General features: G+C 33.9%; 1 protein-coding gene across 5 annotated transcripts; it reads left to right on the top strand.

Annotated features, from left to right (window-relative positions):
• The first annotated feature begins 862 nt into the window (after positions 1–862).
• Positions 863–23,190, top strand: LOC110995577 (glycine receptor subunit alpha-3). 5 transcript variants are annotated; one of them, XM_022262793.2, is made up of 11 exons: positions 863–1,089; positions 14,283–14,350; positions 16,967–17,034; positions 17,601–17,821; positions 18,089–18,171; positions 18,555–18,680; positions 20,339–20,537; positions 20,784–20,991; positions 21,219–21,329; positions 21,600–21,668; positions 22,019–23,190. In XM_022262793.2, exons 1-11 carry the CDS (start codon positions 1,001–1,003, stop codon positions 22,247–22,249), a joined length of 1,473 nt encoding a protein of 490 aa, XP_022118485.1. In that variant the 5' UTR covers positions 863–1,000; the 3' UTR covers positions 22,250–23,190. The 5 variants fall into 5 exon arrangements, with proteins under 5 accessions (XP_022118485.1, XP_022118484.1, XP_022118487.1 ...); XM_022262792.2 differs by having other exon boundaries at positions 865–1,089; positions 18,555–18,707; XM_022262795.2 differs by having other exon boundaries at positions 865–1,089; positions 14,287–14,350; positions 18,555–18,707.
• The last annotated feature ends 149 nt before the right edge of the window (positions 23,191–23,339 follow it).

The following is a 23,339-nucleotide window of genomic DNA, read 5'->3' on the forward strand; positions in this document are numbered from 1 at the left end:
GATATAAGACGAAAACTTAAATCCACAGACAAAACGATGTAGCTGTTTCATACTTTTTTTAAATTAAATATTACAATGTTTTTTTTAATTTGCTAAAAAGTAAAAACTAAATAAAATGAATAACGATACACGCACAGTCACACCCTGTTTACGCGTGAATAATTTAAATTAATTTTTATTATATATCTAATCTAAATAGCTAAAGTAAGACAATGTCTGGTCTAACTGCGTACAATACATCTTGATGCCCTTTGGTTATTTCAATCAATTAACATTACTATAATGATTATAACATTATTAAAAGTTTGTGAAAGATCATTAAACTTACCAAATTAATCTTGTATTATAGTTGATTTTATTTCGCAAAACTGAAATGTCCAACGGGGCACGGCAGCTACTGTCACGCGATTGCGACAAAACAAACTTTATTCTTAGTTACTATTGTTATTAGGGATTAAAAAATATAATTATTTTCATTTATATAACTATAAAAACACTTTGTATATAAAAACTACTAAATAACTGTTTCGTAATTATTATTTTTTAAATCAAACAAATCAATGTTAAAAGATATCATTTACAATAAAATAAATTTAATCGTAGATATGTTAGGAATATGTTCTTTAGGTTTTAGATACATCACCCATTTTAAATGTCTACGTTAAAAAAACCAACTTTGATTGTAATTGTTTTAGAGTTCTGAATTTCAAAGTTTATACAGACTATTCTGAATTCTTCACAGAATATTGCCTACAAAATGCGTTGTTTACGTATGTAATAGCTATGCAAGGCGCGTAAATCGCGTAGCATCACAGGGTGAGCTCTACGGAAGTGAAGGTTGCCGACTGCCCATCACCGCCCGCCCGCCCGCTCAGCCGTCAGTCTCGTACCGCGCTCGCAGCTTCTCGGACCTCGGATTCGATACCAGTGATGTGCCTGTGAACATGAGAGAAGTGTGTGTTGTGAACAAGTGTGCGAGCGGCGAGCGCCGTCCGCCGTCATGTGGAGATTGCTGATGCCCCTTTTAGCGCTCGTCGCGCCCGGCGGCGGATCCTTTTCCCCCAACAGGGAACTCCTCGATTGTGCTAGGTACGATAAAAATAATCTCAGCGATAACCAGTGATTACCGGTGTCTAGCCAGTTGTGTATGATTTTATTTGGCATTTTATATTGGTGTCAGGCTGTGACGGGGTATTGAATACAAGTAATAAATGTTACTTGGAGTTTACTAAGGTATTTACGTATAAACAGAAAGCTATTAGTAAAAGTGAATTTTGGCTGGTTAGCAAGGCTGATGTTGACATAAACACGTCTTATTGGGATTGCCAACGGAGTGATCTTGGCCAGATGCGTGGATCTGCCACATTTCTGACAGATTTAGTGACCAACATAATGAAGTTAATTAATGATTACGTTTTTCAGTTGAAGTAGTTACGGTTACAGAATTAAATCTTATTTTAATATGATTAAAACAATGAACACTACTAATCACAACATATTTTGATTCAAAATAATTATTTTGTGTTATCCAACACATTTTATAATTATTTCCTAATAAAAAAGACCTATCAAATGAAAGGAAAATTTTTTAAATGAAATTTGTCACATAGGGTGTTATAATTTGACAAGTCTGTGGGACTGTAGCTACTAAAGTTATGGACTCATTTTACCCTTTTTAGTTAGAAATATGTCGTGATCCAAATGATGGTAATGTAATATAATAAAATTACAATTTATCCTTTGAAAACTTATGAAACTCTAAAATGATAAAAATTTTGATAGATTATTTATTTGCAATCTATTGCATGGTGCAAGTAGGAAGTAATAATGGACTACCCAGTCAGTTATTAAATGGCCTTACGTTAACTAACATAAAAAGTAAATTAAAAATCCGTTTTTATATGCATTTGTCGCGACGCTAAATAAGATTTACTTTCAAACAAATCACAAGGTTTTCTAATGTAACACATTATCATTTTGTATTATTCTATAAAATAAAAAAAACATCGTGTGTACTATGTACAGGCGTAAGTAAATATACTTCTTTGGCGTAACAAGATTAAAAATCTTTTCATAATTTTATCTTTGCCTTATTCTATTTGTAGAAAATACGACACATGCAAAAGATAAAAGTAAAATCTTGACCATTGTTACCTTCAGGGTGTCGGTTTTTTGTGACGGTGTGCGCGCGCAGCCTAAAAATTTACTTTCATCATTTTTCCATAACGCGCAGAAAGGAGTATAACTTCCAGAATTAAACATAAACAATAAGTAAACAACAATAGCCTTGAAACGGTTTTCGGAACAGCCAGTTCTAATAACAATCATATTTAAACTGCTATAAGAGGGTTCAGCTGCTGAGGAAGGCAGTTTTTCTTCTCCACAATGCCTCAAAGCCTAAACATCTCTGTATTGCATATATGATAAAGAAGTGGCGTCTTAATCTGTTAATATTACAACAGAAATAATACAGGTTAGGTTAGGATAAACAGAAATATTACAGACGAAAACAAGTAGAAGAGGTAGATAAATTTGTTTTAAGTCTTAATCTATATTATTCATATTAATATGAACATTTCTGTTGTTCTATAAAAAATATTTTTCAATCATAAATCACGCACATACGCAAGTAAATAAATAAAAAATTCTTAAGTTTTCAATGAATTTATTAAATAACTGATTATAAGTCGCATTTTCTACTGTACTGATTCCTGATATTCCGATCCGAAGTAGCGTTGAGAAAGATATTGGAATCTACATTGAAGTCACGGAGTAAGGCCTATTGAAGGGAATCAAAAACATCTAAAGTGCTTTACCAGACATCGGATATGATTACACATTGGTACTGAAAAGGAAATACTGTCGTCTCCCTTACTTCCATTAAACTGACCATTATTAAATCCAGTTTTGCAGCGCATTACCACAATGTGGAATCAGCCTCCTACTGAAGTATAACCAAACCAATTCGAATTCAAGAAACATCGTATCAATTCTTAAAAGTCCGGCAGCGCATTGAAAGTGTTCTTGGCAGAAACACTTTATACCAGATGAGACTGCTCATTTGCCCCCTAAATAAATAAAATGTCCAACATAGTAAGAAATTCATTGACTTCAATACTGTTCGTGTAATAAGGACACTGTCGACTTTTGTATTATGTGTCGTAAGCTAAAAAACAAATATCATCGTGCTCAAAACACAATTAAAATGAAGTATATATGCGAGAGATACTTTAACTAGATTAGAATTATTTTTGGCAACGTAAAGACGGTGCACTAAATAGTCAACGTCAATATGACGCACATGGGCCGCTTTTTGTTACAAGTTTATGTACAACTTATGTAAAAATCTCTTCGTATCATTTTTCATACAACACGGACAATTAACAATAGCTATAACTATCGGAATTATGGCTTAAGAAATGTAATTAGTTATCCCTGTTGGGCGGTTTGACAGCCTTTTAGTGTTATTGATATATTTTTTTAATTATCGTGTATTATTATTTTCTACAGGCTGTAAGAAACCTTAAATCTTACATAATTATATGAATAGTCAGATAATCAATAAAACTCTATCCATAGTTGCTTGTCGTTTAAAAAAATCAAACACACAACGACACGCAATACTCGTCGAGCGAGTTTGCTTATTTAAATTATTTGAAGAAATCTATTAGGTATGAGGGTGTGCAATTATTTAACCAATTACCATCTCAAATTCGCAATATTGGAGTGTTTGACAAATTCAAAAAGGCATTAAAGATGCATGTTAGAATGAACATAGCTGACTAAAATTGTTACGGCTAATGGCGACGTGTATCTCGCTCGTATATAATATATACATATTAATATTAAGTTTCTCATGTAAATAAAATATTTCTGTTTTGTAATGAGAAATAAAGTTCTTTAAACATTATAATTATGTAAGTAAATCAGGGTATATATATTTTTTATGAAACCAGCCTTTAAATTAATTTAAAAAACCTAGCAAACAGTATAATAAATAGAACAAAATTCACTGTGAGAAAGTCAGAGTTTAAGCTGGGATTAGTACCAGTACTTAGATTAGAAATACTCATGATTACGTCGACAGATAAACATACGATACCGAGATTTATTTGAAGCTTTTGGTTTGATTGTTATTATATTCGCAAAAAACCAGGTCGACTCCCGACCGATTGGGTTAAAAAACCCAACAGTGGACAACCACAGACGACACAAACGACTTTGTTATTAAAATTCTTGTATCTTTACCTGTCTATTAACTACAGACCCATACAGACATATTTGATAAAAAGAAACGAAAACAATAGAGGAAGACCAATGCTATTTTTAACTAGAAGTTATGAAAGTGAGGGTGCAAGGTCGGAACAATAGTCTTCTAAATTAATAAAAGATATGTCCATTGAGTATAGAAGAAATTAAAATACGTAAGATGATTTATATAATAATTTAATAGTATAAAATTACGAGGTTTTCACATTATTATAAAAAATAAAATCCGACCATGATGAACACGGATTCAGCAAGGTAGATAAAAATATCAATTATATCTGTACACACAAGACATACACAATGGTTTATGAAAAATGAAAGAAAATACTTTATTTTAATTCAAAATCATTTATTCATTTAGGTAATAATTCATTTAGGTACACTTATGAACTTGAATAAAGAAAATGAATAAATAATATGCATTTAATATTAATTAAATGCATTTCACATTTATCGCCAGTTCTCAATTAAAGGTCGTAAAACGGACGACAAGAACTGAAAATAAATTCTCGGCCACTCTTTCCAATTACCAAGTTTTATATTTCAGAAAACGTTTGTAAGGAGCTGCAACCATTACATCATGTACCACACGACTTCTTTCAGTAAATAACTATATTAATAAGAATATTATAAACGAAAAAAGAGCTAAGAATTGTCCTCTCTGAGGAATGGGCATGGTGAAATAGGAGCACGCACTTACATTCTCGTGGGAATAACACAAAAGAGGGTTAGTGTAAAAACATAAGTGCACCACCCCCCACTCTATGTTTCCCTGTATCGTTGGCAGTCTCTTTGAATTGACATATTTACTTGACGTTATATAATTTGTACATAATACTGACAATTTATAATTAAACTACTGTTGCACAGTAAGAATACTCTCCGTTTCTGTATATTACATATTAAGAAGATATTGTTTAAGATTGTTCGTAAGTGTATAAATAAAACGGGTCTATATATATATATATAAAACATATATATGTATATGTATTCTCGACCGCGATCTCTGTAAGGGAACAAGTCAAAAATGTATTTTCTCAATCAAATTAATCATCTTTATCAAAGCTTGGAGTGTGAATATGTTACTTTTGGCGGTAGTAGAAATAGACCACAGCGATATCAAAAAACAAAAGAAAACCAATAACTGTCATTGTCAACTGTCAATAAAGTATATTGATAGCAGCTACCTACGATCTATATCACAATGAAAATCAGCGTATGACCACCAAAATTAATAATAGATTCACGCCAAAATTAGATGTAATCAGACAATGTGCGTCACTAATAACCCAAATATACATAGTGGTAACTGTGACAACTAAAATAGACCCTTGCCCCGAATACCTAACGGATTTACGTCTGTCGTAGTCAGAATAGATACGCACAGATATTCAATGCAAGCGTAATTATAGTAAGCGAATTAAATACTGATGGATAATAATATAGCAGATGTTCAGTCTGTACGGTGTACTTAAACCCTTTTACAATTTATTTCTTTTGATATATGGCCCTAACATGATAAATATGGATAACAATGTAAAACAGAAGGAGAAGAGATGTTCAAGTTCAATTGGAGTTAATATTACTAAGGTAAGACTTCGGGTATGACTTCCGAATAGGACTCAATAGGTTTTTTGAAGTGAAAGTTCTTTAGGCTCATGATGGTAAAATTTTTAAAGAACGTCACGAAGATGTGCAGCGTTTTTATCGAAGAAAAGGGAGAGACTAATACGGAAACTATCTCCTGTCTCTATCTTCACATACTCAGACATTTACACATACTTAAGGGTATACGACTTTTCTTTGATACGATGTAACACTAAAACAAATATTTCTTTAAAAAATTGTTTTTAATATGCGGAAATTTTTTAATTTACTCGCACAGCATGAATTAAGCAATTACACATCTCTAGATTTTATGTTTAAGGAACTTTATTTCTCATTACAAAAAATATATTTTATTTACATGAGAAACTTAATATTAATAATTATGTATATACGAGATACACGTCGCCATAAGTAGTCTTAATTTTAGACAACTGTGTTCATTATAACATGCATCTTTTCATTTATATTACGTTAATAGATATATTTTATTCGTAATATTTGTTCAAAATTCAAAATTATTTATTTATTTAGCAATATATACAATAGGATTCAGAGACCTCCCTTGTAAGTCAGAGACCTGTGACAGGGAAGCTTCGCTCTTCTTTATCTTAACAAAGTTTCAGCAAGGGGCAATCAAAACAATTGGTTTAATTCACTGTAACATGCAATAACTATCTCATTTATGAGAACTAAAAACTTTTAAAAATATTGCCTTGCATAGTTAACTTAATTTATAGTTATACCACTTCGTTGTTGACATTCCTAGATGTCACCACTGCACGTTTTGGATTACATACTAAACATATACCTACATAGTTTAAACTAATGCGCTTCTCAATATCTTGATCACATCCATTCCGTTAGTTAATGAATTTATTTTGAAAATTTATAGTAAGTGATTAGACTTATACATATAAATAAAATAATTATTCAATTTCCAATAATTACAAAAATAGAGTTACAGCTTACATTTCTCATATACTTTTTAGAAGTTATACTTCTATTGGCGCGTTAGGAAAAAATGATAAGAGTAAATTTTTACAATGCGCGCGCACCGTCACAAATCACTGACACTCTGAAGTTAGCTATAGTCAACATTTTAGTTTTTTGTATGGTTAGTGTCGTTACACAACAGTAGATTAAGGCAAAAGATAAAAAATTTGAAAACATTTTATGAAAAACAAAACGTATTGAATATGAACGTTTCAGATAACGCATAATTTAAATAGAAGATGAATGTTATGGCATTATTCTATTATCGTTCATACATCTAATACGCCCACGTAATTACGTATATACTCTTAAGAGTATTAATATCTAGTTAGAAGCCATATTCAATGGTGTACCCCTGAATGGTCAAGGTCTGCTTATGGGGCTGAAGACGCACTTTGGCTTCACAGGCTGTCTAAAGACTAAAACGTTGTTTTAATTTCCTCTTCTTTTGTACTGCATCGCTATTCGCTGGTATACATGGTTCCTTAAAATTAGCTTTTTTAGTTTTTAGTTAGTTCCAGAGAAAGGTTTTATATATAAATCTTTTTTTATATAACTTCTGTTTATGCACTGCTTGCACTCATGTTTTTTTTTCTTTTCTTACTAGGGTTGCCTGGAAGAGATCGCTTATTAGCGATATGGTCACCCGTTGCATCGTTGTTATTTGTATTTTTTTATTAGTAAAAAAGTACTGCAACGAAGTGTCAAGAAATAAATAAATAAAAATAAATAATGTTTCGTCTTCTTGTGAAATATATGCACGTACTTTTATTTTTTGAATTAAATGCATAATTCATAATTACGTTAAGTCGAAGTCGACGAAGTCGTTTAAAGGTATGTGCTTTTCTATTTATTAAGTTAATTATACAAGAAAACATGACAACACAAATTTTACGCATATACAACAATTACATTAGAACAAAGGCGAGCTAGCAAGGAAAAAAATAAACAAGCAACCACAAATTAAAAAATAAAAACAATAATAACCAAAACTATATTTTTTCGTGCCACACCGCGCTCGCCGATATCATACGCCGATTTTATGATTCCATGTTCCAGCTAACATACATCGCTAGAGACGATGGCAAGCGGCCGGATTGGATGTCATTGATCCCCTGGAAGATGGGACGGTCATTGGATGGTACTTGTGTGGACACGTTTGCCCCGTCTCACCTCCCTCGGAAAAGTAATAGAGCTGGGCCGGCCGCAGACCAGGCGGAAAATAAAAAACGGCTTAAATATAAGTCTTTTCGTCAAGATTGATTTTTTTCCCTTTGGAGTAGAGTTGGGCCTCCTGGGCCGTGGGGTTTAAGAACACAGGTGCTAATTAAATAGGTGACCCCTGGTAGAATAGTGACCCCAGCGCTAGTGCTTTCCTCGCACAACGAATAAGTGTGATTTCAAGGGGTCGCTGAATTTTTCAAGGCATGGTTTACAGTATGAGAGAGTAAATACTCTAGATAGACTATAAGATTTGATTGACAACAATTATTAATATCTTAACTGTCCTTATTTACATAATGATAATTATTATGACATGTGCCCATTTTTATATGACTGATTGTTTGGTTAAAAAATTAATCAATCTGAATGTATCACTTTTTTGCTAACCACTAGATATAGTAAATGAAAATAAATAAAATGTCTTTAATTTGTTGTAAGTCAAGTCTTGAACGTGTCAAGTTGAAGACATGCGATTTTCCAACCGCTGCAATTAGTAATTACTGCTCGTACATGCTTCAAGGTTAATTCAAAGCTGGACATTTTTTAATACTCAACCATGCGATACATGTTACACGTAACGTTTAAAGAAACTACTTTTATTTATTGAATGCCTGCTGTGATGAAAAATTATTCGGTGCATATTTCAGCAACTCCAGAAAGAACTTTCGTTGACTCGTTTTAGCAATTTTTTCAGTGTTAATAATTTACTTTTATTTTCTTAATTCATGTTATAATCCTACGTTCGGCGTCCATGCGTCGGGTTGTCTCTCTCCCTAAAACATGGCGAGAGGGCCGATGGTTGGCCATGCGTCATACTCGTGAACGGGCGCTACTTGTGGTGACTAGTCGTACTTGAATTCGTGTATGCGGTGATATTAGTTATTTCGACTACGCATATGCATGTTGTTCCCATAAGAATGTAAGTGCGTACCCCTATTTCATCATGCTTCTTGCTGATAGAGGACAAATCTTTGTTTTTTAATTTATTATATTATTATTGATTACATAAAACGACATGTGGAACATGGTGTAATGGTTGCAGCTCCTTACGAACGTTGTGTAAAACGAAAACTTGGCATTAAAAAGAGTGGCGGAGAGTTTATTGCCGGTTCTTCTCTTCCGTATATTTACGTTGTATATAGATGATTGATATTGAATATCCTTTCCTTAACATATTTTCTTAGGTATTTAAGTGAGATGATCCTCCCTACCATTAACGAAGTTTTTAACTGGCTACATTATCTGCCAGTAATGTAACAATTAACTGACATTTGTAAGGATGTAGACATTGAAAGAAGTACAGCAGATTTGGGATTTTCTTAAATATATCGAGCATAATGGGCTTAGTCTTTGCCACACTGTGAGGAAGCAAGATAGAGCTATATTCAATTGTTATATTTATATATAACACTGTATATTCTACTTTTACATATTAACTCGTTTACAACGTCATCGCTGTGAGCTGTTGTTGGTGGTAGTGTTAACGCATCTCTAAATTTAAGACAACCGCATGTAAGCGGTTGGTTAATGTTCAAATTGCTTGGATTCCATCAACTATAACTGCAACGCCTTACAATTAGTTCATAACCACAAGTACCTGGGGCTTACAATAGATGACCGAACCTAAAAATGCACTTTATTCCATCTGTTTAAGGCTAAGAGCGATATTTGCCAAATTCACTATAATAAAAAATAGAATAAATCTTAAAACTCTGCTACTACTATACAAAGCAGTAGCTGAATCCATTATAACATATGGACTTTCAAGCTTTGGGAGAACATGCAAAACTGTATTTATATATTATATTGTATAATAAATAAATAAAATCAATTTAAGAAGAAATAAACTTTAAGAAGCTCTTTAAGCATTCTTAGCAGTGAAGTCACTAACTACATCAGCGTGCGACTCACATCCCAAAGGTCGTAGGTTCGATCCCTGGCTGTGCACCGATGGACTTTCTGACTTTATGTGCTTTTAAACAGAAACCAACGGTTATTATTTAGTTAGATATTTAACATTTTGTTGTCCATTTTCAATGTCTGTTTAAAACAGACATTGGAGCTTAACATCAGCTCTTATTGGGTGCCTATTGATAACCTGCAACTGAGATGCATCACATATTGACATGTCGAAAAAATCAACCCGTTTTTGTTTCCAAGCGATAATTTCGTTTCTTAAAAGTTACTTTTTGTTCAACTTATTTGTATAGAATAACAGTTTCGAAAATATTTTAACTAAACCTAGTTCATAAAGGAAAAATAAAAGGAACGTCTTTAAAAACTTTATAATTTTAATTAATGTATATATATATATATAAAACAATTAAACTAATAATAATATATAATAAAACTAGCGGATCCGACAGACGTTGTCCTGTCTACACGTCTTTAATTTCAAAATTTCAATTTTTAATAAGCCATTTTGATGAAAATTATTATTCAAATGTTATGACAATATCTAACGAAACATAACTTTTACACATTTAAAGAAAAACACTTTTTAACGGATTATAGTTATGTATTATTGTATTTAAACTTATAATTATTAATTTAACTTATAATTATTAATTATTTGTACATAATTTTAAATTTAAACCTATAAATTTTTTTTATATATTTAAATTTAATAACTATAATCCGTTAAAAGTGTTTTTCTTTAAATATCTAACGATCCAGCACATGGTCACACACGATATAACACAATGATAACAAAACTTTTTTTAAATTTCGGGACAGACTAAAATTAAAATTCGAATATTATTTAAAATTTGACACTGCGATGGTAGCGCCGTTTGTCGGATCCAATGTAAAACATTCCAAAATCAACAACAACTAATAAATTGAAAATTAATTAAAAAAACATTGTCCACGGACAAAATTGTGAATCTAAACCATTCCCAGATCCCCTTGAACACACACAAAAAATTTCGTCTAAATCGGTCCAGTCGTTTAGGAGGAGTTCAGTCACATACACACGCACACAAGAAATATATATATATATTAAGATTAAAATTAAATATTTCCGATTTTCTTAGTCTTCGAAGTAATAATCAAAAAGAAAATCAAAACAAATAATACTTGTATTTTGGATATTGAAGAGTTTTATTTTGGGTTATTTTGAGTTAAAGAAATGTGATTATAAAAAAAATGTGCACACGTAAGAAGTAAAACTTCTTTATTACCTTATTTTTCGAAAAATGATCTACTATAAGCAACTTTACATAAATTGGTTAAATTAAATTAAATTAAGAAAACTAAATATAAATTCTGAAATATATTATATATTTTTTGTAAATTAATTAACAAATTTTTACACGGTTGGTAATTACTATAAGTATTGTTATCGTTATTAATGGCTTCGAATCAACCGTGGTAGTGACAAGAAAAATATGGCGCGTAACGGCAAAATGTGACGGTAATTTTATTCAACGCGGATAAAGAAGTTTCTCTTCAAAAAGCATAAAATATTCGACGTATATAAGAAACAAAAAGACCTTTTTGTTTCTTATATACGTCGAGAAGATCTGTCTTATATACGAAGAGATTTTTACATATAGTGCAGGTAAGATATATCTATCATACATAGTATTTTACTATTAACGGATAATTCATATGATTTCATACAATTTCCTAAGATAAACCGCAAACAGATACGAAATTGTTTAACCGCACATTAACTGAAATTAACTTCACATGAAATCGAGTCTTTATTACAAACATCTTTGCATTGTTTGAGGTTGTATTGAACAACATTTGATAATCTATACGGCTGACGTATGTAAGCTGTTTACTTAGCTTACATATGTCAGATTAAACTACGCACCATATTTTAATACATACAAAACATACAATAATTTTTAAATAGTATGAAACAAAGTCGATTTCCGTAGTCCACTCTTTTTTTTCCGCCCAAGGCGCAGGCTTATAGTCTTTTGACCGTCATACCGCCTAGTCTTTTGTATAGGTTGTCATGTGTAAGTTGGCGTGTGGCAGAAAAAGGTACTAATTTTGACAGTTGTGTTGACAGTTCTAACAGCTTGGTAGCCTCACGTGTGTCGGTGCTAACAATTTGTGTTTTAAAGTGTAAAAATCATTACGAATCATGCCAAAAGTAGTGCGGAGTGCAGCTAGAGAAATTATTCTAGCTGTAAAACGTTTTTGTGAAGAGGAGAAACGTAACAATGGGCCGATTATTCCATTTCAACAAGTGAATGCTCGAACAGCGGCTTTGACAGGTAAAGTATTGCCAGTTAAAAGTGATATTTATATCCCCAAATTTAGGGAAAAATAATAATTGCTTTTGAAAGTAAATGTGATTGATGGATAACTTAAAATATTTTTTGTTTTATTTAAGGTGTTTCTGAAAGAACCGTGAACCGTATAGTTTCAGAGGGAAAAATCATGGAAAGTAATTTTACAGCGAGAACTGAAGTCCCTAATCAAGCAGCTCAAGGACCTTCCACATCCACAGCTTGTGATGACAATTCCACACCAGAGAACACTACTTCCGAGGCTAAGACGATAAAACTAGTCACTCCAGGTAAAAGTAGAAAAAGAAAATTAACTGTTTCTGATTTGGATGACTTTGATCTTTGTGTTATTAGACGCAAAATCCAATCTTATTATTTAAATAATTCCGTCCCTACTCTCAGAAAATTACATTGTGATCTAAAGGCAGACATCAATTTCAAGGGTAGTATAGAATCTCTCAGAAAAATACTACACAAGTTGGGATTTAGTTATAAAAAGAATAAATCCAAAAGGATGGTTCTCATGGAGCGATATGATGTTGTTGCCTGGCGATCAAGATTTTTACGAGAAATAGACAATAATAGAAGGAGTGACAATCCGAGGCCAATCGTTTATTTGGACGAGACTTATTTACACCCTGGCTATAAAGTTAAAAAATGTTGGCAGTCTGAGGAAACTGAAGGTGTCCTTACAGAAGTCTCAGAAGGTCAGAGATGGATCATAGTGAATGCCGGAAGTGAGAAAGGTTTTATCCCCAATAGTCTTTTGTGTTTCAAATCTAAGATCAAAAGTGGAGATTATCACGACGAGATGAATGGAGATAACTTCAGTAAATGGCTACAAGAAAAGCTTATCCCAAACTTAGAGCCCAATTCATTAATAGTGATGGACAATGCGTCATATCACTGTATTAAAATAAATAAACGCGTGACAATGAACAGTAAGAAACAAGAGATGCAAGATTTCATAAAAAAAAACAATCTTTCATACTTGGAAACCATGAAAAAAGCAGAATTGTATGAAATTATAAAAACAATCAATCAGGAGAATGTCTACTTAATTGATGAAATATTAAAGAAACATGGTCATAAGGCTGTAAGACTTCCGCCTTATCATTGTGACTTTAATGCAATAGAATTCATTTGGAGTTCGTTCAAAAGAATATTTGCAGACACAAATGTTACTGGCCTCTCTGAAAACATGGAACAGAGAATCCATAGTGCATTTTCCAAAATAACTGCTGAAGAATGGCAGAAACACTGTAATCACGTTATAAATGTTGAAAATAATTATCGTATGACAGACAACCGCCTTGAAACAGTAATGGAACCATTTTTAATTGATTTGAATAGCAGCGACTCAGATTCTTCTGACACAGATGACTCTGAAGAATTCATGGAAGGAATAATGCCTCTAACAGACCATAATTACTATAAAAAATAATTTTTTGTTATTGAGTTTTTTATTTACCTTTAATGTAATATCTAAGAATATCCATCAATCCAAACTAAACAAAAAAAGTGGCAACACAGAGGGTTGTAGGAGGCGCCGCCACTGGAACGCCAACTTATACTTGACAGTCTATAGCCGTAGTCCATTCGTTCAAAGTTAAACTAAGCCACTGATTTTGTTGTCATCAATAGTTTCAACAGCAACATAATACAACATTAAAGGCGTATTACAGATAACTTACCTTGCTTTAATCTGAAAAACATCACAACATTATTAAATATGTACATCAACTAACAACCAAATGTCAGTTTTACTTCAAATGTCAAAATTTTTAGTAAGAAATAATTTGACAGATCTCGTAAGCAGATTCAACATGTTTATGGATACAGAGCTAACTATTTTAAGCCGCAGATTTTATGACCTTGTTTTATTGAACTATTATCTTTGTTCATAATTGAAATTTAATATATTTAACTTTCTTTCAGCCAGATACTATACATGGACCAATACGCGTATCAGCTTCCAACCAATTACAGCAGAAACATTCCACCAGGTAAGTTCAAACATTGGATATTAGAATTCCCCCGATCGCGCACCAATATTATATAAAACCAGTCATAGTCCTTCAAACTATAACAGTCATGGTCCTTCAAAAATAAGTTCCGATATTTTAAATACACTCGCTAGAGCATTTATAGCAGATATAGCATTCTGGTAGTGAGGGTCCAAAGGTGGCGATGTTATTTTTTGGAAATACGGTACGCATTTGCGACTGCCTTGGGTGGAGAGTTTTGTGGACTTGCGCAGTAGCATACACACTAAAAACTGCGCCACCAGCATTCGTATGAGGCAGGCAACAGCATTCGTATGAGGCAGGCAACAGCGTATTGCCTTGTCCACATCCCACCACGCGATCACCTGTTAAAATCATAAATTATGTGGAATGGACCTTGGCGCAGTCAAGGCAATACGCCCTGACTTGTAGAGCTGGAGGAGATCGGATGCAATAATGCGTCAACATCTCTTCTTTTGTACGCATGAACACCTGTTCTCTGAAGCGTCCGCTGAACAACGCGTAAACACATAGTACTGATGACGTCACCTTGGCATCATGGGGAACAAAACCTCATTATTAAGATATAATATTGATCGCTATCCCTATTGGAAGTTACAGGGTAAAAGCCTGTTTCGCAGCCGTATTTTTTAATATTCACTTAGACCCAACGAAATACTCAAAAATCTAGGCGTGACGAAAAAAGGGTGTTCCAGTTTTACACACCGTATATTTTTAGCAATTTTATTTTTAGCCATTTTGCTGCGCCAACATGACCTGTCCACTTAGGGACGGATATTAGTCGGCAGATAACAGATAGTTAACTTAGGCGGTCATTAGTTAAGCCATGATGATGTATGGTTATAATTTATAAAACTTTAATGTTTACGTTATGAAGGCCGTGTTTGCGAAAATTAATTTTTTTTTGTTAATAGAATAGTTATGGGGCATACTTTTTGGGTCTAAGACAAGCCGATTTCCTCACGATGTTTTCATTCACTATTCGAGCGAATGCGCATTTAAATTTCGCTAGAACATAGAAAGACATTTCATTGGTCCACAGCCCGAGCTCGAACCTACAACCTCAGGGATGAGAGAATGAAGCCACTAGTCCAACACTGATGACTGAATATTTTTGTATGAAAGTAGGCGATAGGCTATTGTGCATAGTTACAATAATTAATTGTAGGTACATATTGTTACCATTTTTTCATCCGCATTACTTCTGGCTGGCTGGTAATCTTCGACAGTCTGCTTCTCTACACATTTTCTTTTGCAAACTAGCGAGCTGTGGAATCGGCTTACATCAGAGGTCATTTCTGGGAAATACACCTTCAACGTTAAAAAAAGAGAGCATACTCCGCCCCAAAGGCAAAAGTCGTAAAGGCAAGACCACTCATATAGGTTCATGGACTGCGGTAGCTGCCTTTTACGGCTGTCCTCTCTGTCGTATAAAAAAATATACTTAAGTTTAAAATTATTATGTTAACTTACCTCTGTACTTTCTAGACCCTAGTTCTACATTAGTATACGCCTCTCAAATTAAAAATACATAAACATTAATTGTTTCAATTGTAACTCAAAATATTAACAAACCGTTCAATAGCCACAAAGGCTAAAAAAGATATTTGCGTTCCAATTATCTCTCTCTTCAGTCGTTAGCTCATGTCTAGGCGTTGCGGTCGGCAAAGACACCGGAGCGGACTATCTGTTTTTACCGGTTTCTGTCCAGTCTCTTATAACAATGTATAGTCCACCTAGTTGGTGAACGGCCACGAGATCTTTTGTCTTCTGTGTTACCAACTACGATCAGTTTCTCCAAGTTCTCATCGCCTCTGCGCATTCCAATTATAGTCATATTGATTATGTAAAAACACCATACTAAATTCAGTTAGCTATTACTGTTGGTGAGCGGCGCGATCGGGGATATCTCCCACAATAAGCTTGATAATTCCAACAACCTATGCAACACGTTATGGCTTTTCAATGAGAACCGCATATCTGCAATACGGGACAAAAATATCAGCATTTTTAAAAGAACATACCAATCCCAGAAAGCTTGGCAGCTCATTCGCTAGTATCCTAGGGTCCTTCAAGAAAAGAGCGCACAAATTCTTAAAAGGCCGGCTACGCACTCGCGAGCCCTCTAGCAACGAGAGTGTCCATGGGCGGCGGTATCACTTAACATCAGGTGAGCCTCCTGCCCGTTTGCCCCCTGTTCTATAAAAAAAAATCCAGCGTTGCAAGTGTCCATGGGCGGCGAATACCACTTTTACAAAGTGACCCGCCTACACATTTTTCTCTTGCTGCATTACAATTTTGATACTTATAGACAAAATGAGATTAAAATATGGCTGAGTCAAGAGTCAATTTAATTTCTTTTAACGCTTCTACGGTCTGTTGATCCAGAGTGTCCTAAATAGATGACGGAAATTCAATGAAACGAAATAAATATACATAATATTTATTTTTCAACATCATTTGCGTTTAGGATAATGTCCCATATTATATTATAAAGAGAAAACATTTGTATTTTTATATAGTTATCCCTTAGTAACACAACCATGCCGGGGTAGTTGTTCGATATCTTCTTATTATTTATTTATAAAATTTCAGGCAAGAACACCACTGTATACATAGGAATAAACGTGAATCGAGTGTCTGGTGTCGATGAAAATAGAGAGGTAAGTCATTATTAATTTTTAATTATTATTTAATACAAAAAAAACTTGTGTGGCTTCTTATACCTTCAATTATGATAGTTCATTACTTAATTTTCTACAATTTTAGAATATATTATAAAATATATGACAATTACGGTAAACAAACATACGATACATTTTATGTACATGAAAATATAAAAAATGACTTTCAAAATTGAGAAAAACAATATAACTATAAATTTTAGTTTTTACTTAGTAAAAAAATAATAAGGATGCTTAACAACGCTTTTTTTAATTGTTTTAATTGCACTATCAAATAATTTTAGCCCTGTCAAGAGAAATTAGGGCGAATTCGTAAATACTTTAATATCTTTATAACGTCTATATAAATAAAAGGAAAAAAGTTTATTATACAGGATATTTAGATAAAGCAAAGTGCACTGGCTCCCATACTAGGATTTTGGGTTATATATTATATTATATTTAAGCAACCCGAAAATATATATAAAACTATATAATTAGAATAGGCAAATCCTTGATATCGTTTCTTAATTACTTTAAATTTTTCTATATAAGTACTATTTTAGGAGATAACACTGGATGTATTCCTGCAAGTTTCGTGGGAGGAGATACGCCTGAATGTGCCGCCTGGAAGGCCGTTTATCGATCTGCCATGGGAGTTTCGTCAGCTCATATGGACGCCGGACCTGTACATCTGGCAGCTTCAGACTATGAGAATACTTTCTGTTCTACAGGAGATGGCCTCTTTACGGCTTTATGCCAATCGCACCGTGTCAGTCAGTATTGGGTTCGTCTATTGTGTATTTTGAACATTTCTTTTTACACACAGAATATTCGAACGTATTTCACGTAAAGATATATTTTTTAAAAAGCACATCGTAACGTCAAATTTGGAGATAGAGAAGGAGTTATCTTATCAGAGAAGAATCAGTCTTGTCTGCAATTGGAATGAATGTTGTTTTATTTCCACTATATCTTAAGAGTGCCTACATAGTATAATATATATTGATCTTGATTCAAGAATGAATTGTGATATATATGTTATATGTTACAGTGCCACAATAACAATAAAATGCGAGATGGACTTCGTGCTCTACCCCTTAGATGTACAGAACTGCGCAATAGACTTTAGCAGTTGTAAGTATTTTTATTAATACTTTAATACTCGTATTTGTATTCTTCCTGATTTTACTACTGTAAAAATTACCACCTGCATTAGTTAACGAACGTGATATACATGGAACAGCCTCAAAAATGTGACGTACATTCTTGGGTACAGTTTTTCCACAACCATTTCCACAAAAAAATATTTTCACTATTTCATCATCATCATCATTAATGGCTATTTATGGGCATTAGTCTCCGTTATCATCTTTTGCCTAATGCACCAGATGCATCGTAAATCCAATTTCAAACACCTGTTGTTTCGAGATGACAACCCGATCACCAACACAGCCTTGGTCTGCCGGGTTTTCTCTCACCAGGTGGTGAGTTTCTCCATCGATCGATTAATATTTTAGACAAATACACAACTGAGGACGTCCGTTTCGAGTGGAGGGAAGTCGCCCCATGGTTCGGGATCGCCGGGGAGCAGCGACACGAGTTCCGGCTGCCGAAATACGTGGTCACCTTCGTCACGGACAAAAGTAATCATATTCGAAATTTTGGTGAAGGTAAATGTATACTTATGGCTTAGCGCTTCGGTTTGCCTGTTATGTTTACTAACGCTACGCAATGCACGCATAACGCGCTTTGTGCGACGCGACTAATAATGCCCGAATCCAATAATTAATCCATAATATCAGATTAAAAACAATCTGAAATCAGACCGTGACAGTAGATCGATCTCCTATCTACATCCCAATGACCAAACCCTACGAAGACAATCCATTTTTGGCGACGAATTGAATGCAATCTTTTCGTTCTTTACACTCATATTTGATAATCAATATAAGACAAATAAAGTAAATAAAACTTGACAAATAATATTAAAATATACTTGTTTAACGCCTGAACCCAATAATGAATCCACAATCGCATATTGAAATAATCTGAAATCAGACCGTGACAGTCGATCGATCATCCCAATAACCAAACCCTACGAAGACAATCTATTTTCAAATTTTTTGTTCTTGTTATCAAGGATAAAAAACACATAAACCTTAAAAATATACTGCGATTTATTTTATAGGTGTGGTTTAAGATGTTTATTTAAAGAAACTGTTTTTGTGAAAGTGCTATGATTACTTCGCGTGTGCAGGGCTACGAGGTGGTACGCCCTTTCGGGCGATTGTCATTTGCCCTTCGTCATAAGTATGCAATTTTATTAATCACGGAAGTAGGCTTGGTTGTAGTATAGTTTAGCACTGTTTTGATTTATATATATATATATATATATTTTAAAAATTATATTTAAATATTATGAAAATTTTTAGCCACCAGCCAAACAAAAACCTAGATCTATTATTTAACGTTAGAAAATTTGACACAGATTATAAGCAAATCATTAAATACATTTTAAGTATACAGGTAGTACCTAATTGATTTATATGATAAAACGAATTTTATCTATAATGCTAGAGACTATACAACAGTACTTTTACCAAATGTACATAGATTACAAAGCATTATGTAAGCACTATAACGCTAATTAGATTTGAAATGGCTAGATATTTTATTTTATCTATCTTAATAAAAAAGCTAATTAAAATAAAAACTCGCAAATCAAATGAACGTTTTTAAAATATAACAGTTGTTTATAGCGAATTGTCATTTGTAGCACACACATTATTCCAAAAATAAGGTGTTAAATTATTACATTAACAACGGCTACATTTACTAATAATGTCAACAGTCAAGACACAAAATTTGTATGCTGCACGTATATTTTGTTGTATACTGAATGTTTTTGTGACATAACTTTATGTTGTTGCTACCTACATCACTGCATGTGTGGGTAAATGTCGTATAACACTTTAATATAGGTGTGTATAAACCAAACCAGCTATATAACCACTATAGTGCATGCATGAAAAATGGTTATTACTTCGAACGTTAATTTTCATGGGCGTATTAAGTCGGAGATTAATGGAACAGTCAAATACAGTCTTTTATATCTTGCGAGATACGTTATACGTCTGCTTTCCAGTTACCAAGCAACAATCTTATATTTCATTCCTCATCAAATAATACATAGATCAGGCACAATTACAAAGTTAGTTGGAAAGAGCAACTGGTAGTCTTCGCGGCTTGATAGGCCCATGAATCGACTAACAATCCCCAGGCTAATGCGTTACCTAAACAGGTGAACACTCAGCAGCACGGCTACAAATCAAGCTCTCGCGAGAGCTCAGAGGTTATTTGCTGGAGAGCTACCTTCCTTCTTCGCTGTTCGTTATCATCTCCTGGGGAAGTTTCTGTGTCATTCCCGAGATTGTACCAGGAAGAATGGTACTCCTGGTGACTACATTACTTTCACTCGTCACGATGTTCGATACAGTGAGGTGAGTTACATACATCGTTATATACCGTTACAATATACATCGTTGTTAATTATATATTTTATATAACTAATTGACAGTTTTCATTAACTTGAGGCTAAGTAATAGCTCTGTTTGCTCTTCGGCAGAAAGCTCTAAAGCTAATTAATTGCACTGTTTGCGGGTACTTTTTTAAATTAAATTTTATGTCACACTAAGATTCTGTCTTAAAACTATCAACATCGCTATTTGAGATTAATTAAATTTTAGCACGAACTCTCCTGATGCATTAGAACTGAAATGCATTGAAGTATGGCTGATCTCATGCACGTTATTCGTGTTCCTTGCCCTGCTGGAATACTTTGTGGTCTTGTTCGGGATCCGGTACGACAAGAGCTGGAGTCGACGGCGGCAGGATTTACGGCGAGCTGCCTCCGCAGCGCAACTTGCACCACCTTTACATATGAATCATTCACAGGTAACACGAAATAGTGCATGTTCAAAGTAGCCTCGTTACTTAAGTAGGGAGATCGTAGACAGCTTTCATATTTGGATAGAATTGCACCAAAGCTGTTCTTCTTTTCCGATAGATATTTGAGCGCTTCACAGGGTTTGTGCCCTTTACTCCACGCCCGATCAGACCCTTAGGCTCAGCTATTTCTAGATGTTTTAGAGAAATATCTTATAGAAGAAAAAAATTCACAGAGGTTAAGTACCCCAGTGACTGGTACACCCCAAGGCGGCGTCTTCTCACCACAACTGAGTGTCGAAGACGAGGGCCTCAAACAACAGTTTTCACATCAAACTATTCAGAGGGTAAATATTTTACTCGAATAAGCTTCATACAATGTAGAGCATAGATGTGTTTCACCCCTCATTCCGTTAGGAGACAGTCACAAAGCACATTCCACTTGTCGTACTTGTGGTTTTTGCCTGGACAATGATCAAGTAATACCCCCTCTAACCTTCATTGCTTCTGTGTTGGATTGCAACAACCCCTCATAAAACCCCTTGTAACAAAAGGTTCTGGGTGGAATCTTATTTGGTAATTGGATTTGTCGGTTCTAAATTGAACAAAATTTCTAGTCCACCTCTTCGGAAAGAAGGAGTTGGAGAGGAAATAGAGTTGGATGTGAGACGAGACCCGTTAGTAAGGTAACAGATCTCAAAAGCCCCGCACAGTGTGAATTGGTATCGCTATCCACTGCTCTCTTTTTTGTACAAGATTGCAACACGACTAGAAACTTGTGTATTGACAAATCAACAATCAGTGAAGTTAGATATATTGTACTGATTAAGTAGGTATTAATTTGGTGTTCGTAGTGAATATGGTAAAATAGTAGTACCCTGTAGAAAGAGATTAGTAGCTATACACGACAGCTTTTGTTTGCACGATACATGTAATTCGATAATAAATTTACGAACTGAGACGTCAGGAATTTGTACAAATTTAATTTATAAGCGTCATTTCTGAATATTCTAAGAAAGTATATCATTTATTTTAGGACTCACCAATTCTGGAAGCGATACCACAATCTGGGAGCGCAAACGGCGTTTGGGCGCGCATTTGCACGTCTGCCGAAAAAGGTGTCATGTTCTGTGGTGCACAGCACGGCGCTTTAGACAGATACGCGCTTATTGTGTTTCCACTGTGCTTCATACTTTTCACAGTGATTTATTGGACCACTTACCTCAGTGAGGCACATCGAGCGATGCATAGTACGCGCTACGGGTGACCCTAGATTAATACATATATATTTATGTGAAAAGTGCCTGATAAGCAGTTCAATTTAAAATTAAACTGTTACTTATAGGTGCATTCAAAAACGTCCATATCTATTTGAGTCAATATCATAGTATACAAAACATGAAACCCTGTTATTTTTTATTTAAATCTAGCTGATAATTTACAAGAACTATCTAGCTACAGAAATCTGTACAAATTTACATTTGAAATTCCGCTAAAGATCTTGCATAAGTACCACACTTAACTGGTGACCTGTAACTTGTAAAAGCGATCCGAAGTGTTTATATGCAATTTCGTTATTATTTCAATATCTGTACGATATCACCAACTGGGGATTGCATTGTACCAAAACTCAATATAGAAGTCGGGATCTTGTCGCTCTTTCTATGTTCGTTAATACTGTGTAGTGTGTAGCTTCTTACATGCCACTCGTGTTACGTGTACCTAATGTGTAGGCGCGATGAATGTTTACTTTTCTAAACATTTTTGTTTCGTAATATTTAACAGGGTTTTATTTCGGTATATTGTACATATTATATGGCATAGATTTATATAGGAAATTAAGTATTTGAAAAAGTATCTAAGACAATATTATCTATACAAGTGTACTTAAAAGTTGACGAAATTATATTCTTAAGATAGATTTAATGTTGCCATTTAAAAATAACATAGCACTCTTATATTTAAACTAGAAGGCACGATAGTTGTATACCCGTTTTAATTTTTATTTCTACATTGACCAAGGACATATTATGTTTTAGGTTATCTTTTTTCCTCTAGGGTAAGAACTAAGAATTGAGAAATATTTGGCACTTAATGTAAGTCACCTCAAAATAGGTAAATCTTATTCTAGTCAAATATTAATTAATCAGTACCGTCCACATTAACCGTCCAAGATCAATCGTAAAATTGGCGTTTTCATTGTCTTATATATAAAAGAAAGTCGTGTTAGTTACACCACTTATAACTCAAGAACGGCAGAACAGATTTGGGTGAAAATTGGTATGGAGGTAGCTTAGAGCCAGGAGACGGACATAGGATACTTTTTATCCCGTTCGACAGCGTTCCCGTGTGACTTG

This window comes from Pieris rapae, chromosome 11, assembly GCF_905147795.1.
Source record: "Pieris rapae chromosome 11, ilPieRapa1.1, whole genome shotgun sequence".
NCBI lineage: Eukaryota > Metazoa > Arthropoda > Insecta > Lepidoptera > Pieridae > Pieris > Pieris rapae.

Coding starts and splice junctions, on each gene's coding strand:
- LOC110995577 (XM_022262792.2), top strand. CDS start 1,001: ATGTGGAGATTGCTGATGCCCCTTTTAGCGCTCGTCGCGCCCGGCGGC. Junction 18,172..18,554: donor CGCAATAGACTTTAGCAGTT/GTAAGTATTTTT, acceptor TTAATATTTTAG/ACAAATACACAACTGAGGAC. Junction 20,992..21,218: donor TACATATGAATCATTCACAG/GTAACACGAAAT, acceptor AAAAATTCACAG/AGGTTAAGTACCCCAGTGAC.